The sequence below is a fragment of the Bufo gargarizans genome, chromosome 1 (genome assembly GCF_014858855.1).
Source record: "Bufo gargarizans isolate SCDJY-AF-19 chromosome 1, ASM1485885v1, whole genome shotgun sequence".
NCBI lineage: Eukaryota > Metazoa > Chordata > Amphibia > Anura > Bufonidae > Bufo > Bufo gargarizans.
In genome coordinates this window covers 330,078,447-330,094,211 of record NC_058080.1, presented here as the reverse complement: position 1 = coordinate 330,094,211, position 15,765 = coordinate 330,078,447, and the positions used below count along the sequence as shown (strand labels likewise).

Below are 15,765 nucleotides of genomic sequence, written 5' to 3'. Positions count from 1 at the left end.
TTTACCGTGGTTAAAATACAAACCTTTGACAACCAATTTGTTTATTGATAACCATGCATGATAGCCTTTACTTGTCAACATTAATCCCGCATTTAGTGAGGTGATAAGTGATGTATATGTAGGATTTGAATACTGTAGCATATCTATGATACAAGTGAAATGTGTGAAATATACAATAGCACCACAGTTAATTGTACAAACAGTAGAATTGAAGACATTTGGAAATCCAAAAATACAAGGGCAAAAAAGGATTCAGTTGATAAAAAAAAAAAAAAAAAAAAAAAAAAGACAGACAAGAGATTGGCTACTCCTGATTAATGTCAGTGGGCCTGACAGGTCCGGCAACACATCTGTCTGAAGTATGGTCGGCTACAAAACTTAAACTTGAGCACCAGGGGGCAGTAGGCCACTTTGTTGACATCTTTACATTCTGTAGAGAGCAAGGAGAAAGAATGAGAATATTACAAACAGGAAAGAACTGGACAAAATGGTCTTTGGATACACATTGTGGGAAGAGAAAAGTATATAGGAAGTTTCAATCTATGGGAGGAATAGACAGGGGCACAGATATAGGGAAACAGCAACAAAGAATGAGGCAAAAACAGGCAACAAAGCAATATTTGTACAAATATGATGTAGTAAAATCTCTAACCATCTGGACTGTCAGAAGGTCCAACTTCACATTTATTTTCACACTGCTGCATAGCAGGCGGACGCACAGACTCTACACACTCCACTGAGGCCTGGCCTGTGTGGCTCACACACTGTACAGAACGTCTCCGCTGTCCAAGTCCACATTGTGCTGAACACTGTGAATAATATGTATTAAATTATCACAAAACTGTGCTTTCTTGAAATAATTTTATTTTTGCAATGTTAAAATTATTTGATCTATACATACCTCAGACCATTCACCTGTCACCCAGTGAGGTGGGGGACAACGTTGCAGTGTACACCTCATATTAGTTGCCGGCTTATCCGTTCCCTGGCATTGGGAGGGTGGCAGCGTGTTCTCATTGTCCCCTGACTTGCAAAGGACAACTCTATGTCTATACCCAGGACCACAACTTGGAGTACACTGCAGAAATAAGGATAACTGTTTAATTCCTAGCCAGATATACACTTAGTTTCTTCTCTAAAATACTGTACAGCTTTCTTTTCATGTAATTCCTGTACTGAGCTGTCTATGCAAATACCATAAATATAGTAAGATAGAAGTCCTTATTAAAAGGACAACTATTCCACATTTACATGTTTTTTTTTCCCCCAGAAAATCTTCTACAACAATGCAATATAAACACAGCGTGTTAATACATTCTAATGGTAAGTAGAGATTAGCGAAATTCGAGAAAAATTTGATTTGGCTGATTAACCGAAATTCACCAAGAAATTTGATTTGTTCCAAATTAATTTGTCACAAATAGCTATAAATCAGGTATACCTAGGCCACTCTGCCTAATGATATTCTTCCCACTTGGTGGCCCAATCTCAGTGTCAAAGCTTGGAAGTAGCGATGAGGGAACCAAACATTTACAGGTTCGGTGTTCATAAGGTGGTGGAATTCCATTATGGATTCAATTATCACGGAATATGCTATGATGGAATGCTAAATGGAGGCCTTTAAGAGGCATTCTGTTTTGCATTCCATCATAATAGAAGTCTATAGGCCGCATAATGGATCTGTCTGGTTTCCGTTATGCAGGACGGAAAAAAGTTCTGTCCTGCATACCGGATGGATTGGTTATGCATCCCGCAGCCTTCTATTATGACAGAATGCCTCTTAAAGGTTTACGTTTAGCATTCAATCTTAGAATTTAATTATATTCCGTGATAACGGAATCCATAACAGAATTCCTCCACTGCCCCTGAACGTTGAACCTGTAACCGTCGGATTCCGCTCATCCCTACTTGGAAGTTAACCCTTTCCCGACAGTAAATTTACATTTTTGTGGTATGAGATGACAATTAGAGATGGCCTTGCGGTTCGCCTAGTGGTCGTTTTGCGACAAACTTTGCTAGTTCACGGTTCACCGAACAGGCGAACATATGGCGATGTCCGCCTACGCCAGATTCTTTTGCATTGTGCCGAACTTTGACCCATGACACATCCATCAGGTGGGACAAGACAGCCAAGTGAGATGTTTCAGCACATGGACACACCCCCCTACCCTATAAATAAACCCAATCTGGCCACCATTTTACATTCAGTCTTTTGCCAGTGTAGGTAGAGGTTACTGTGTGGAGCATGGTATTGTGCAGTACCCCACTTTCCCTTGGTTGAACTTGATGAACGTATGTCTTTTTTCAACCGTATTAACTATGTAGCATTTGTGTGCAGTTCTGCTGGGATACTGAAGCTATACAGAGGGACAAAGACTATTGGAACAACTAATTGTAACTGCTGTGATATACCAGTTGCCCCCCAAAAAAACAGATTGAAGCAGGGGTGTGATATGCTTATAATATACTTCCTATATAGTGCATTTGCATTGTGCAGCATTTGTGTGCAGTTCTGCTGAGATACCGCAGCTATACAGAGGGACCAACACTATTGGAACAACTAATTGCAACTGGTGTAATATACCAGTTGCCCCCCAAAAAAACTGATTATGGGGTTTGATATACCTGCTTCCAGCAAATACTCATTAAAGGGTTCTATATACCTGCTTCCACAAATACTGCTCTTCTCTAGGCACAGGGTCATTTTGAAAATGACAGGCAGAGGAAGAGGCAGGCTATTCCTCAGGGGTGGTAGGGGTTGGGCAGGTGCACCAGGCCGAAGCCTAAGTGGGAAGTTGGAGAAGGTGCGTGCGATTACATCAAAGGATGCACCAGAGTTGATTGAGTGGCTCACTCAGCCTTCCGTTTCTGCACCCTCCTCATCCTCTGTATCAGCAGCCTCCTCACTCCCTGCTGTGTGCACCCCCAAAGACGCCACCACCACCATAGCCCCTCCACTCGAGTCAGAGGAATTATTTTGCCATCCATTCCTCGACCTTACCGATGCACATCCATTCTTGGCATCGGATGAGGAAGAGGAGGTAGCAACGGCCGCCACCCAGTGGTCTGACAGTACCCAGATCAGCCCAAGGAGGGTGGTCCCCGCTGTTGCTGCCTACTCAGAGATCTCTAATGTCAGTGGTGGTGAAGGTGACGATAATAAAGTGTCGATGGACGTCACGTGGGTGCCCACAAGAGAGGAAGAGGAGGGGAGTTCAGAGGGAGAGACAGAACAGCAGATAGGGAGAAGAAGCAGGCAGAACTCGCTGTGCACAGGAGGCAAAAAGCAGACTGCAAATGTATCTGGAGCGAGCCATCCACCATGAACGGTCACATCTGGTGCTTTCAGGACGCCAGCACATGGCTCCGCAGTGTGGGCTTTTTTTAACGTGTCAGCTGCTGACAATAGTGTTGCCATCTGCAGCCTGTGCTGTCAAAGCAAAAGTCGCAGTAAGCCCAACACTCACCTAGAGACGATCGCCATCACTGAGCCCAGTGGGAACAATGCCGTCAGAACCCACAAAGCCACACTCCCGGCGCTCCACGTCCTGCCTCTTCTTCTTCTCTCTCTCACCTTCCACTGTGCCGTTGTCGTGTTTAACTTGGAAAAGGCAGGCTTCCTTGGCCCAAATGTTCGAACATAAAAAGCTGATGACGCCGGATAACCCTCTTGCCCAACAGCTGACCGCCGGCTTGTCGGAACTGCTAGCCGGCCAACTACTGCCATATAAACTGGTGGACTCGGAGACCTTTAGAAAATTTGTGGCCATTGGCAACCGCAATTGTTCTTTTCTGTACGGTGAATGACACATTTTTGGGGCCTGTAGTCCACCGGCCTGCTGTAAAATTGATATCCATTGACCGTCTAATATACTTCCGGACACATAATCACTTGATCTTTTCATCTAACTGGCCAACAGTAAAATTGTTATACGGTGACTGCCTAATGTATCTCCATCCACATTATCAATTGTTCTTTTCTGTACGGCGAATTAATAATATTTGGAGTCTGTAGTACACTGGCCTGCAGTAAAATTGATATGCATTGACCATCTAATATACCTCTAGCCACATAAACACTTGATATTTTCTGTACTGTGAATGCCTAATTGTTGGGGCCTCGGAGGAATTCAACACCTGTGACGACCATGTGTTATTGAATTTCACCTATTATCATTTTGGGTTTATTCAAGAGGGGGGTTTCGTTAGCCATGTTTTTAATCAAATTTAATATTTTTAGTTATTTTAAACATATGTATTTGACATTTATTTGTACTGGCCTGCAGTAAAATTGATATCCAATGACTGTCTAATATATCTCCAGCCACATCATCACTTGATGTTTTCTGTCCGGTGAATGCCTAATGTTTGGGGCCTGTACTCCCGTGGCCAAAAATAAACATTTTCTAGGCTCCAACAGGCCACATTTTTGACAGTTTCTCTTTAAGACATATAAAAATGGCCCCTGATTAAAATACATATTTTTTTGTGGGAATTTTTGCCATTGATCTCCCTCTGGTATGTCACTATCAATGTTGTGGGACGATTTGTAAACTTTTTGTAAGTATTTCTTGGCTGCAATAATGACCTGAAGGTTTCTCAGGTTCGTCTACGATTAAAGTGAATGGGGCCCACCGCGAACTTGTGGATCGCGAACATTTGATTGCGTTCAGGAATCGTTACTATTTTGTCATTGTTACAATTTTGGGGGTACATATGACTTTTTGATTGCTTGATAATATAATTTTGGGGAGGAAAGTTGACCAGAAAATGGGTGTTCTGATATAGTGATCATGTGATATTTTTATAGAACAGGTCCTTACATATGTGACAATATCAAATATGTCTATTCTTACATTGTTGTACAGTTTTACACATAAAAGCATCTTTTAAAAGATAAATCATGTTTTTGTTTCACCATTTTCTAACAATTTTTTTTTTTTCTGTAGATGGACTTTTGTAATGTCTTGTTTCATTTTTTTGTGGGATTAGGTGACGTTTTCTTTGGCACCATTTTTGGGTACATACGAGTTTTTGATATTTATGGGGTACATACTCTCGATATTTATGCATTTTGTGAGGTGAGGTGGCCAAAAAATGGCATTTTTGGCATCATATTTAAAATTCTTTTTACTACATTCACCACACAGGGTAGACAATGTGATAGTTTAAGGGAGCCGGTCATTACACATGCAGCAATACCAAATATTAGAGATGAGTGAAGTTATCAAAAAACTTATTTGGCTGCTTCGCTGAAGTTCACAAAAAACTTAGATTAGTTATGAATTACTTCATCACGAATCACATTCCATTGTATGTAGCGGGCGCAATGACGGGGAATGGTCATTTCACCGAATGGTGATTGCGGGACCTGTGCTGACATCAAAGGTCCTTTAGCTTTCTCCACTGATGATAGGAGTTTTAGTGTGAAAATGGACAGGAGCCAGTATCGAAGGTAATTAGGGGTGGGGCCAATCCTCCACTGCAGGCCCCCCTTCCCTACAGACCCCATAGCAGCTGTGTGGTCTGCCTGCATGGGAGGTACGCCACTGCCCAGAGCCCTGCATAGTGTAATTTGATAACAGCATAACTCTGCCCAGATAACAAGCAGGACAGAGGAACAGTGTTGGACTCTTGTATCTAGGGCCCACCAGTAACATTGATTCTGGGGGCACACTGTAAAGCTTCATGCAAATATTACCTGCTCACACAGTGGCACCAGAAAAATGCTACATGATGATTGATTATGGGGCCCCTGCAGTAACTTTGAGAGAGCAAGTCCTTGGGAAAATAGGATACAGGCTAGACTCTGTACCTAGAAGTCATCTCAGCCACACGATGCATCTATAATAATATACTGGGTAGTTTGATAAATAATCTTCCCAGCTCTTTATATAAACACATGGTGCTTTACATGCTGTATGCTGGCTACCAATATGTAGTGCAGTCAGTTTACTGTGCCAAGTGCCACTTCTGCAAGGGTTAGGGGACTAGGGGCCCACCTTGCTCTTGGGCACACCGGGGGATTCACCTGTTCCCTTGTGGGCCAGTGTGAGCCAGAAGGGGAACCTGGAGAAGTAAGGCAGTTTCCATTTTTGCGTTTTCATTTTTCACCCCCTGCCTTCCCAGAGCCATAAGTTTTATTTATTTTTTATTTGTTTTCCCATTCACATAGCCATATGAACACTTGTTAGAGAAGCTCAAACATAGAGTAATCTTTCTGGAAGACGATGCATTACGGGCTTATGCTAAGGTGTATAAGTTGGTGAGAGAGAACACCAAGCTACGGGACCACATGGAAGACCTGGAAAACTGGTCACGCAGGAATAACCTGCAAATATTAGACCATCAAACCTTCTCTGTTACAGGCTCTGTGTGAGGAAGAACTCCCCACTGCATTAGGCCTGTCGGGCAACCAAAGGGTGGAGAGGGCCATGTTTGCCCTGCTCGCCCACTGGGGAAAACCCAACAATTACAAGAGAAGGTTTCTATGAACAAGCCAAGAAAGGTACCTGGACTATAACCATAAAGAGAAAATCCTAAGAACTTTCCATGCTAAACTGTCCCCCCTCATCCTGCGTGGTGAAAAGCTTCTTGTATTTGCTGATGTGACAACGAGGAGCTCTTTATGCAAGGAAAATTAAATTCCAGCTACAATATCCTGCAGTACTAAGGATCCAACATTATGGAAGAGAGACTTGTCTCTTTAATTTTTATTATTTTGTTAGTACTTTTTAAATCAACCTTTTGGCTTTCAACACTGCCTGAATCCTTCCATCATTGAACCATTTCTTCACCAATCTTGATGTATGCTTCTGGTCATTGTCCTGCTGGAACACTGTCATCCTTTTTAGTACTCCAGTGTCTTGTCTTGTAGGATACTCACATATAGCTTAGCATTGAGAACACTGTAGATCCTGGTCATGTATCTAACGCCTTTAGCTGTAAAACAACCCCATATCATCAGGCTCCTGATTAAAGAGAAAGGAAGTTGGCAGTTCCTTAAATTTCTCGATCCAGCCCCCTTTGCCCTTGTTTTTTACAGACCCATTTGCACCCATCAAAGCAGTATACTGCAATCAAAAGAAAATATTTCCCAAAAATTGGAATATACACTGCCAAAGGAGCGTATGAAGCCACTACAAAGACAACAAAAGTATTTCAAACACAAAAAAAAAAAAAATTTAAACAAAACCCCCAAAGAAACACAAAAAATGCTAACAAAATGCAAATAAAACGCATGTGCGTTTTTATGGCTAACAGTCAGCTACCACATATCTCATTAATAATAACCAAGAAAAAGATCAAAAGATTACCACAAGAAGATACATCTACATCTAAAATACGGAAAAAAAAACATCAAAACCACACACAACACGCACCCAATACAAAAGAACTAAAAACATTAAAAACGCAAACATAATGCAGTGAAAACGCATATGCGTTTTAATGATCAACACTCAATTACCACATATTCCATCAAACCCAAGGTAGCAAAGGATCAAGAAACTAGTACAGGACGATACAACTACACCCAATACATGCAAACACAAAAGAATCGCACTTGAAACCCACCTACGTTTCTTATGAGAAAACAAATTCACAAAAAAATCGCAAACACAAATGCAGAACAAACGACTAAATAATCTTCATCCAAGGATTCCAATGGCCTACAACTCAAAGAAGACCAAACTGAGACATCAAGGCAAATACAACATTGTGCCCGAATAGACCAATCCTTTATGTTCTGAAATAGAGTAACACTTCCAAACAACTCCATTCATGCGATTACCACTGCGATTTACTTAACAATACGAACGAATACAAAATCCAACAAAACCCAATCCAGATCTTCGAGATCACCCAATCAGACAATCGTAACGCCCACTTTCAGGAAAAATGCTTAAAATACCCTCACAGAGAAAAAAGCTCTGAAACACGTTTGGTAAAAGGAACTCGAGGGACACACAAGTTTGTTCTTATTTTTACTCATTTTTTTAATACTTTTTTACATTTACCAGTTTTTCAAAATCATTCAAATTATCTTTCCAAAAGCTTAAAGCCAAATCAGAAAAAAACTAAATGCGGAAAACCAATTGCGATTCAACACGCCGAAAGCAAATTCCCGCGCTAAATCTAGGGACCAATCACAACCACCGCCAGGAATGACGTGTTGTCCCACCCTGTCACGTGAGACGCCACAACACACCTGCAACGGACCACGTGGGACACCTCGTAGGTCCTTGCAGGGTAAAGAAAGCGATCGGACAAGCCAAACAGAACACAGCGAATCGGTAAAGTATCATCTATTCAACATGGACACAAAGTGGAACTATATTTATCACTTCCACTCCAATCCTATTTTTATATTTTTATTTTTATTTTCACATTGTATACTTTCCTCCAATTCATAGACCCATTTATATGACTTTTTATGATCACTACAAGACTGTCATAAGAATTCCACTACCAGGACAGGCATCCTGAGGAAACACTGGAAGTCCCACCATTTTATAAATACATGCACATGTTCCCACTGAAGTTCACATATCACACTGAAGTTCTACTACACCCATTACCCAACTAATACCTAACCAAGAGTCACCCGGCACGAATATCCACACACCTAACACTTCAGCAAATCTTTATACATCTGTGTACCTAACCTCCTATGTACCCAACACCAAATTGAATACTTGACACTCTATGTATGTATGTATTGGATGTATTCAGATAAATATGGCAAATAACTATAACTAAGATACTCTCACACATCCTAGCTGAATATCCGTCCAAAATCCCAACACAGCCATCCAAGAAAGAAGGCCCCCCCAACAATATTTCTGCCAAAATTTTAATAATTAGATATATAAATATACACAATTTTAAACTCCATCATCGTCTCTGTATTTATTCTGTGCAGCAACGTATGAGAGTGTGCCTGTCATGCCCATCTATAATCATTCTCTAGGAACATAAGACTGTATATCCTCATAAGCTGGCTCCTCATTACCTTGGTCCTTTTGAAGTGATTAAGAAATTGAACCAGTTACAAATTTCACCTCCCTGCCTGATACACTACTCTCCTCAAGTCTTCAATCGCTATTCCAGAGTTTCTATTCCTACTGTCTCCCCAGTCAGTTTTGAAGATGTGTATAAATTAAAGGATGAGCAAGATCACAGACAAGGTTTTTTTCCTGGTGGATAGGAACTTTTGAAGAACATTCATGTCCCAGCCCTCCTGAAGAAGTTTCTGTAAAGCTCTGGTCCAAAGAAGAATGGCCATGTCAGGACTCGAACCCATGGCCAGTCATGTCCCAGGCAGTAGCTCTACCCACTAGGCTACAGTCTCTCCTTGGACTATTCTTTAGCTAACTTCTAACTACCTCTCTTGTCCTTGCCTTGACCTGCTGATTATTCCAATCTCTTGCACCTGCTACTTCCCTATAAAACCCAGCCCTTGAACCCAGCCCTTTGCTGGTTATTGTGCCTCCAAGCCTGTAGCAAGCTTCCTCTCTGCTCCTCCACCACTATTGCTGATTTACCATTGTTGCCAACCCGGACCGTTTGACCTTGCTGATTTGCCGCCTGCATTGACTCACTGCTTACCACCGACCATGCCTCCGTCTACTCCTGCTGTTACCTTGCTGCCGACCCGGACTGATCGACCACGCTACCTGCCTCCTGCCTCTGTGGGCCTCTGCCACTGGACTCCATACTTCCTGCTCAGGTGTCCTCGATTGACACTACCACCCTTAACAGAATAACCAGCCCCAAAAAGAAATGGAGTCCGCAGTGGCCACCCTGCGCAAGCAGGTGTCTGAGCTGCAAGATTTCGGCACCACCTACCAGGAGAAATTTTCGCAACTCCAAGGCCTGGTACAGAGTCAACAGGGGGAGATCATTGAGCTCCAACGGCAACTCCTGGACGTACGCGCCGCGGCTGCAGACACCCGCATGCCACTACCCTCGAAATTCAATGGAGATCGTCGCCAGTACCGGGGCTTTCTCAATCAGTGCCGTATCTACTTCCGGATGCATCCGGCCCCCTTTTCCACTGACGATAAGAAAGTATTGTTCATTGTTAACCTCCTGACGGACGAGGCCCTAGCATGGGCGTCTCCATACGTGGAAATCGATAGCCGTCTGTTGCACGATCTGGATGATTTCATCACAGCTATGAGCCAGGTCTTTGATGACCCCAATCGTGGTGTGCGACAGCTGAGGCAAGACTACACAGTCTTCGACAAGGAAGACGCTCTGTCGCCGAGTACACCGCCGAGTTCCGCCGCTGGGTCTCAGACACCAACTGGAACCCAGCTGCTCAAAGGAGCCAATTTCGGTGAGGTCTATCGGAGGCGATCAAAGATGAACTTGCCAGACTTGAAGCCCCGGATGATTTGGACGACTTCATTCAGGTGTGTGTCCGTATTGATCAGAGGCTCACCGAGAGAAGGAAAGAAAGGCCAGCAGGTCACCCAACCTCCCATCGAGCCGGTGCTGGTTGACGCAGTGCGCAAGACTCTGTCCGTAGCAGAAAAAGAACGACGGCTGGCCGACGGCCTCTTCCTCTACTGTGGGGAGCCAGGGCACATTGCCATCAAATGCCCCAACAAATCCCGCTGAACCATTGCCGTCACTAAACTGCGAGAGCAGCGGCAGGCCGCAACCCCACCGGTGACGGCAGAGACAACTGAGTTAGCAGCCACCGGGTCCCGCTTCACCGTTCCAATTGTCATTACCATCGGAGATCGACAACTTCTCTGTTCTGCAATGCTCGACTCCGGGGCTGGCAACAATTTTATGAATCTAACTTTTGCTCACGAGAACAACATTCCGCTTGTAACCAAGACAGCCCCCATCGATCTGGAAACGGTGGATGGGTCCCCACTCTCCTCGGTACCAGTTACACATCAGACCGCAGACTTACAGCTCCACATTAAAACCGACCACCACGAGACAATCCACTTCTCTTTGATTGCCTCCCCCAAGTTTCCGGTGATCTTGGGCATCCCGTGGTTAGCCACTCACAACCCTTCGGTGGACTGGGAAACCCGCTGTCTACAGTTCACATCCGAGTTCAAACTGTCTGCATGAACCTGCTTCCCCCAACGCCCAAAGAATCTATCATCTCGAAACCAACTGTCAAGGAGCTGTTGCCTCCACAATATAGCGAGTTTCAGGATGTCTGCGACAAAAAAAACGCAGACAAGCTGCCCCCGCATCGACCATACGACTGCCCAATTGAATTATTACCTGGGGCTGAAATACCCTTCGGCAGCATCTACTCCCTCTCGGAGCCTGAACTCAAGGCCCTGAAGGACTACTTGGACAAGGACCTAAAGAAGGGCTTCATTCGACCCTCCACCTCCCCCGCGGGAGCACCCTTCTTCTTCGTGGAGAAAAAAGACTCCTCTCTACGCCCTTGCATTGACTACCGCAAGCTGAATGATTTTACGGTAAAAAACCGTTACCCTCTCCCCCTGATTTCTGAACTTCTCGAGAGACTCCGGGCAGCGAAGGTCTTTTCGCACACGATACGGACATTTTGAATACTTAGTTATTTATTTTAATTTTCTCGGAAAATCTCGAACAACATCACGAACCTGTCCGCAGGGTGTTATAAAGATTCCGCGAGCAGTCCCTTTACATCAAGCTCGAGAAATGCGAGTTCGAACAGACCACCACCCAGTTTTTCGGTTACATCATCTCCCCAGAAGGGCTGAGTATGGATCCTCAGAAAATTCAGGCTGTAATAGATTGGCCTCCCCTAAGAACGAAAAGGAAATACAGAGGTTTGTCGGCTTCGCCAACTTTTACCGAAAATTCATTCAGAACTTCTCAAAAATCATTACTCCAATTACCCAGTTAACCAAAAAGACTGTGCCCTTTTCCTGGACACCCGAAGCACAGGAAGCCTTCACCAAGCTTAAATCCCTCTTCACGTCTGCTCCAATTCTGATCCATCCTAATCCCGAACTGCCATTCACAGTCGAAGTGGACCCTTCCGACACCGCAGTAGGTGCTGTCCTATCACAACGTACGGGAGAAAAGATGCTTTTACACCATTGCGCCGCCTTCTCTCGCCAAATGTCCCCAGCAGAGAGGAACTATCACATCAGGAATAAGGAATTGCTGGCAATCAAAGATGCCTTCTCGGAGTGGAGACATCTATTGGAGGGGGCCATCAATCCCATAACTGTGTTTACTGACCACCGAAACCTCAAATTCATCCGTTCTGCCAAGAGGCTTTCCGCCAGACAAGCCAGATGGAGCCTTATTTTTTCTCGATTCAATTTCATTATCACATATCGCCCGGGGTCGAAGAATGGCAAAGCAGATGCCCTTTCCAGGATGTTCTCTGAACTTTCACAGGACAACAAGGGCCAAGCCAGCATTCTACCCGAGAAAAAGGTCTTAGGAGCTACCTACCCAAAGGAACTCCTGGGGTCAATCAAGAAGGCTTATGAAAAGGACCCCTTCCTCACCCACCCAGCAGAAAACGTCAACCTCACCCTCAAGGGTGGCTTCTGGGTATACCTGGATCGACAACTGTACGTACCAGAAATGGCACGGCTCGATGTACAAAAATATAACCACGATACCAAGTTGGCTGGCCATCCAGGTACAAGAAAGACCCATGAACTCCTGTCCCGTTCCTTCTGGTGGCCGACGATAAGGAAGATACTAAAAGGTTTGTCTCCTCATGCACGGTCTGTGCCCGCAACAAGACTCCCCGCTCTTCACCCGTGGGGCTGCTGCGACCACTCCCCATCCCCTCCCGCCCTTGGGGTTCAATTTCTATGGACTTTGTGGTTGACCTACCTCCTTCAAAAGGGATGAACACCATTCTGGTCGTCGTGGACCGCCTTACCAAGATGGCCCATTTCATCCCCTGCAAGGGCCTACCCACCGCCAAACAGACGGCTGACCTGGTATTCCGTGAAATCTTTAGGTTACACGTGGTTCCGGATGACGTGGTCTCTGACCGAGGAGTGCAATTCACCTCTAAATTCTGGAAAGACTTCTGCCTGGCCCTTGGGATCATGGTAAACCTGTCCTCCGCTTTCCATCCCCAGTCTAATGGGCAGACAGAGAGAACGAACCAGACTCTCAAGCAGTACCTACGTTGTTTCATCGCCCATTTGCAGGATGACTGGTTGGACCACCTTCCTACGGCCGAGTACTCCTACAATAATGCGGAACACAGTTCCACCCATTACAGTCCTTTCTACGCCAACACTGGCCTGCATCCAGCTTTCATCCCACGCCTGCCCATCACCTCCACGCTTCCAGCTGTGGCCGAACGCCTGGCAAATTTACAAGAGGCACAAGAGAACATTTCCAATAATCTCCTTGAGGCTCAGAGACGCTTTAAGCGGGCGACAGACAAACGTCGTAGACTCGCTCCGGACTTTCAGATAGGAGATCAAGTGTGGCTCTCCACAAGAAACCTAAGACTGAAGGTACCTGCTCAGAAATTGGGCCAAAAATACTTGGGGCCTTTTCGGATCTCTGGCCAGATTAATTAAGTCACCTTCCGGCTGGACCTCCCACGTTCCATCAGGGTGCACCCAGTCTTCCATTGCTCCCTTCTCAAACTGTTTGTAGTGAACACCTTCCCTGGCCGCCATCCTCCTTAAAACATCACAGAGGTCAGACATCCATGCCCACTTCTCGCTTCTGATTAGCGAAAGCTGACTGGAAAAGCGACGACCATGTTGCAGCTGCTATTCCACTACTGCCCTTTCTGCTCACAAAGCCTGGCCAACGCGTGCTCATGTCGCACAAAAGCCGGTGAGCTGGCAAGTTAAAGCGCTGTCATCGACAGCTTCAGCCGGTCTGTCTTGTGGAAATGTGCACACACACGGCGCACCTTCACCAAATTGTGATAGGCTTTTAGAAACCACTAAACCACTAAGTTTAAGACGTGAGCTAGGCATTGGATGTGTGTGAGCTTGCCGAGCTCCAAAGCCGCCACCAAGTTACGGCCATTATCACACACAACCATGCCTGGTTGTAGGTTGAGTGGCGAGAGCCACAGCTCAGTCTGGTCTCTTATCCCCTGGAACAGCTCTGCGGCGGTGTGCTGTTTGTCCCCTGAACATATAAGCTTAAGCACGGCCTGTTGACGCTTCCCCACTACAGTGTTACACTGCTTCCAGCTACCGGCTGATGACTGACTGGTGCTGTACGTGGATAATTCGGAGGTGGAAGTGGAGGAGGAAGCAGAGGAGGAAAAGTGGAGGTTGGAGCCACTAACGTAGGTGCTGGCGGAAACCCTGATGGAATTAGGGCCCGCAATCCTCGGCGTCGTTGGCACCTGTGCCATCCCACTCGCTCCCGGCCGCCACAATGTTCACCCAGTGTGCCGTCAGGGAAATGTAGTGTCCCTGGCCAAATGCATTTGTTCATGTGTCAGTGGTTAAGTGGACCTTCCCAGTAACTGTGTTGGCCAGGGCACGTGTGACGTTTTGGGACACGTGTTGGTGTAAGGCGGGCACGGCACACCTTTAAAAATTGTGGCGGCTGGGAACAGAGTACCACGGGATGGCCGTCGACATCAGGCTGCTGAAGCCCTCAGTGTCCACATGCCTAAATGGCAACATTTTCAGGGATAGTAATTTTGAAAGGTGCACATTTATCGCTATGGCCTGTGGGTGGGTGCCTGGGTATTTGCGCTTGCGTTCAAATGCCTGGGGTAATAACATTTGGATGCTGAGCTGGGATAGGTAAGTGGATGTTGTCGCTGATGGTGCTTGCGAAGGTCCAGGTGCAGGGCAGGAGGCATCCTAGCCTGCGCCTTCAACATGCGATTGGCCATCACGTACCATAGGGGAAAAGGAGGCAGTGGTGTGACCCGCAGACACTGATTGTGGACCCAGGAATTCGTCCCACTTATTACAGGGCTTGGATGCCATGTGGCGGATCATGCTGATGGTGGTGAGGTTGCTAGTGTTCACACTCCAGCTCATTTTGGTGTGGCAAAGGTTACAAACTACTATTCATTTGTCGTCCACACTGTCCTCAAAAAAACGCCATACTGTGGAACACCTACCCCTTGGCAAGGGAGATTTTTACGCAAGGGGGTGCTCCGTGGAACAGTTGTGGGCCTGTTTGGTTTGGCCCGCCTTCTCCCTTTTGCCCCTCCACTGTCTTGCCTGTTGCGGTGCTGCAGATTCTTCCCCTCTGTACTGCTGTCTTTGTTCGGCTTTCCACCTTCCCAGGTTGGGTCAGTCACCTCATCCTCCACCACCTCCTCTTCCACTTCCTCACTCTGATCATCCTCTTGATTTTCTTGACCTAACCACAACCTCAGTGATTGACAACTGTGTCTCATCCTATTCATCAACCTGTTCAGACAGTAATTGAAGTTGACTCATTGGCAACTGTGTCTCATCATCATCGACCTCATTAAACACTAATTAGCATTACCCACCGTCATGTTCTTGTGACTGTGAATGCTCAAGAGGAATCAGGCTACTTGAGAAAGAAGATATCCAGCACCTCGATTTTTCGTGCTTAAACGATGTTTATTCCATAAACCAAGTGTACAGCGGTAAAATCCTCAGAGTGCAAGCCCCAATACGGTCTATGCGTTTCAAACCCTTAAGGAAGGTCATGATTAAGAACCACTGGGTTCGAAACGCGTAGACCGTATTGGGGCTTGCACTCTGAGGATTTTACCGCTGTACACTTGGTTTATGGAATAAACATCGTTTAAGCACGAAAAACCGAGGTACTGGATATCTTCTTTCTCAAGTA

General features: G+C 45.5%; 1 protein-coding gene across 1 annotated transcript in view; it reads right to left on the bottom strand.

Annotated features, from left to right (window-relative positions):
* Positions 1 to 251: 251 nt before the first annotated feature.
* The window catches only part of LOC122927119 (A disintegrin and metalloproteinase with thrombospondin motifs 6-like), a 419,427-nt gene continuing 403,913 nt past the window's right edge, over positions 252 to 15,765 (bottom strand). The window contains exons 8-10 of the mRNA XM_044278704.1: positions 902 to 1,078; positions 653 to 809; positions 252 to 430 (exon numbers count right to left, since the gene is read on the bottom strand). Coding sequence (XP_044134639.1) covers positions 321 to 430; positions 653 to 809; positions 902 to 1,078 — 444 coding nt within the window. The 3' untranslated portion in view covers positions 252 to 320. The remainder of the gene's footprint in view (positions 431 to 652; positions 810 to 901; positions 1,079 to 15,765) is intronic.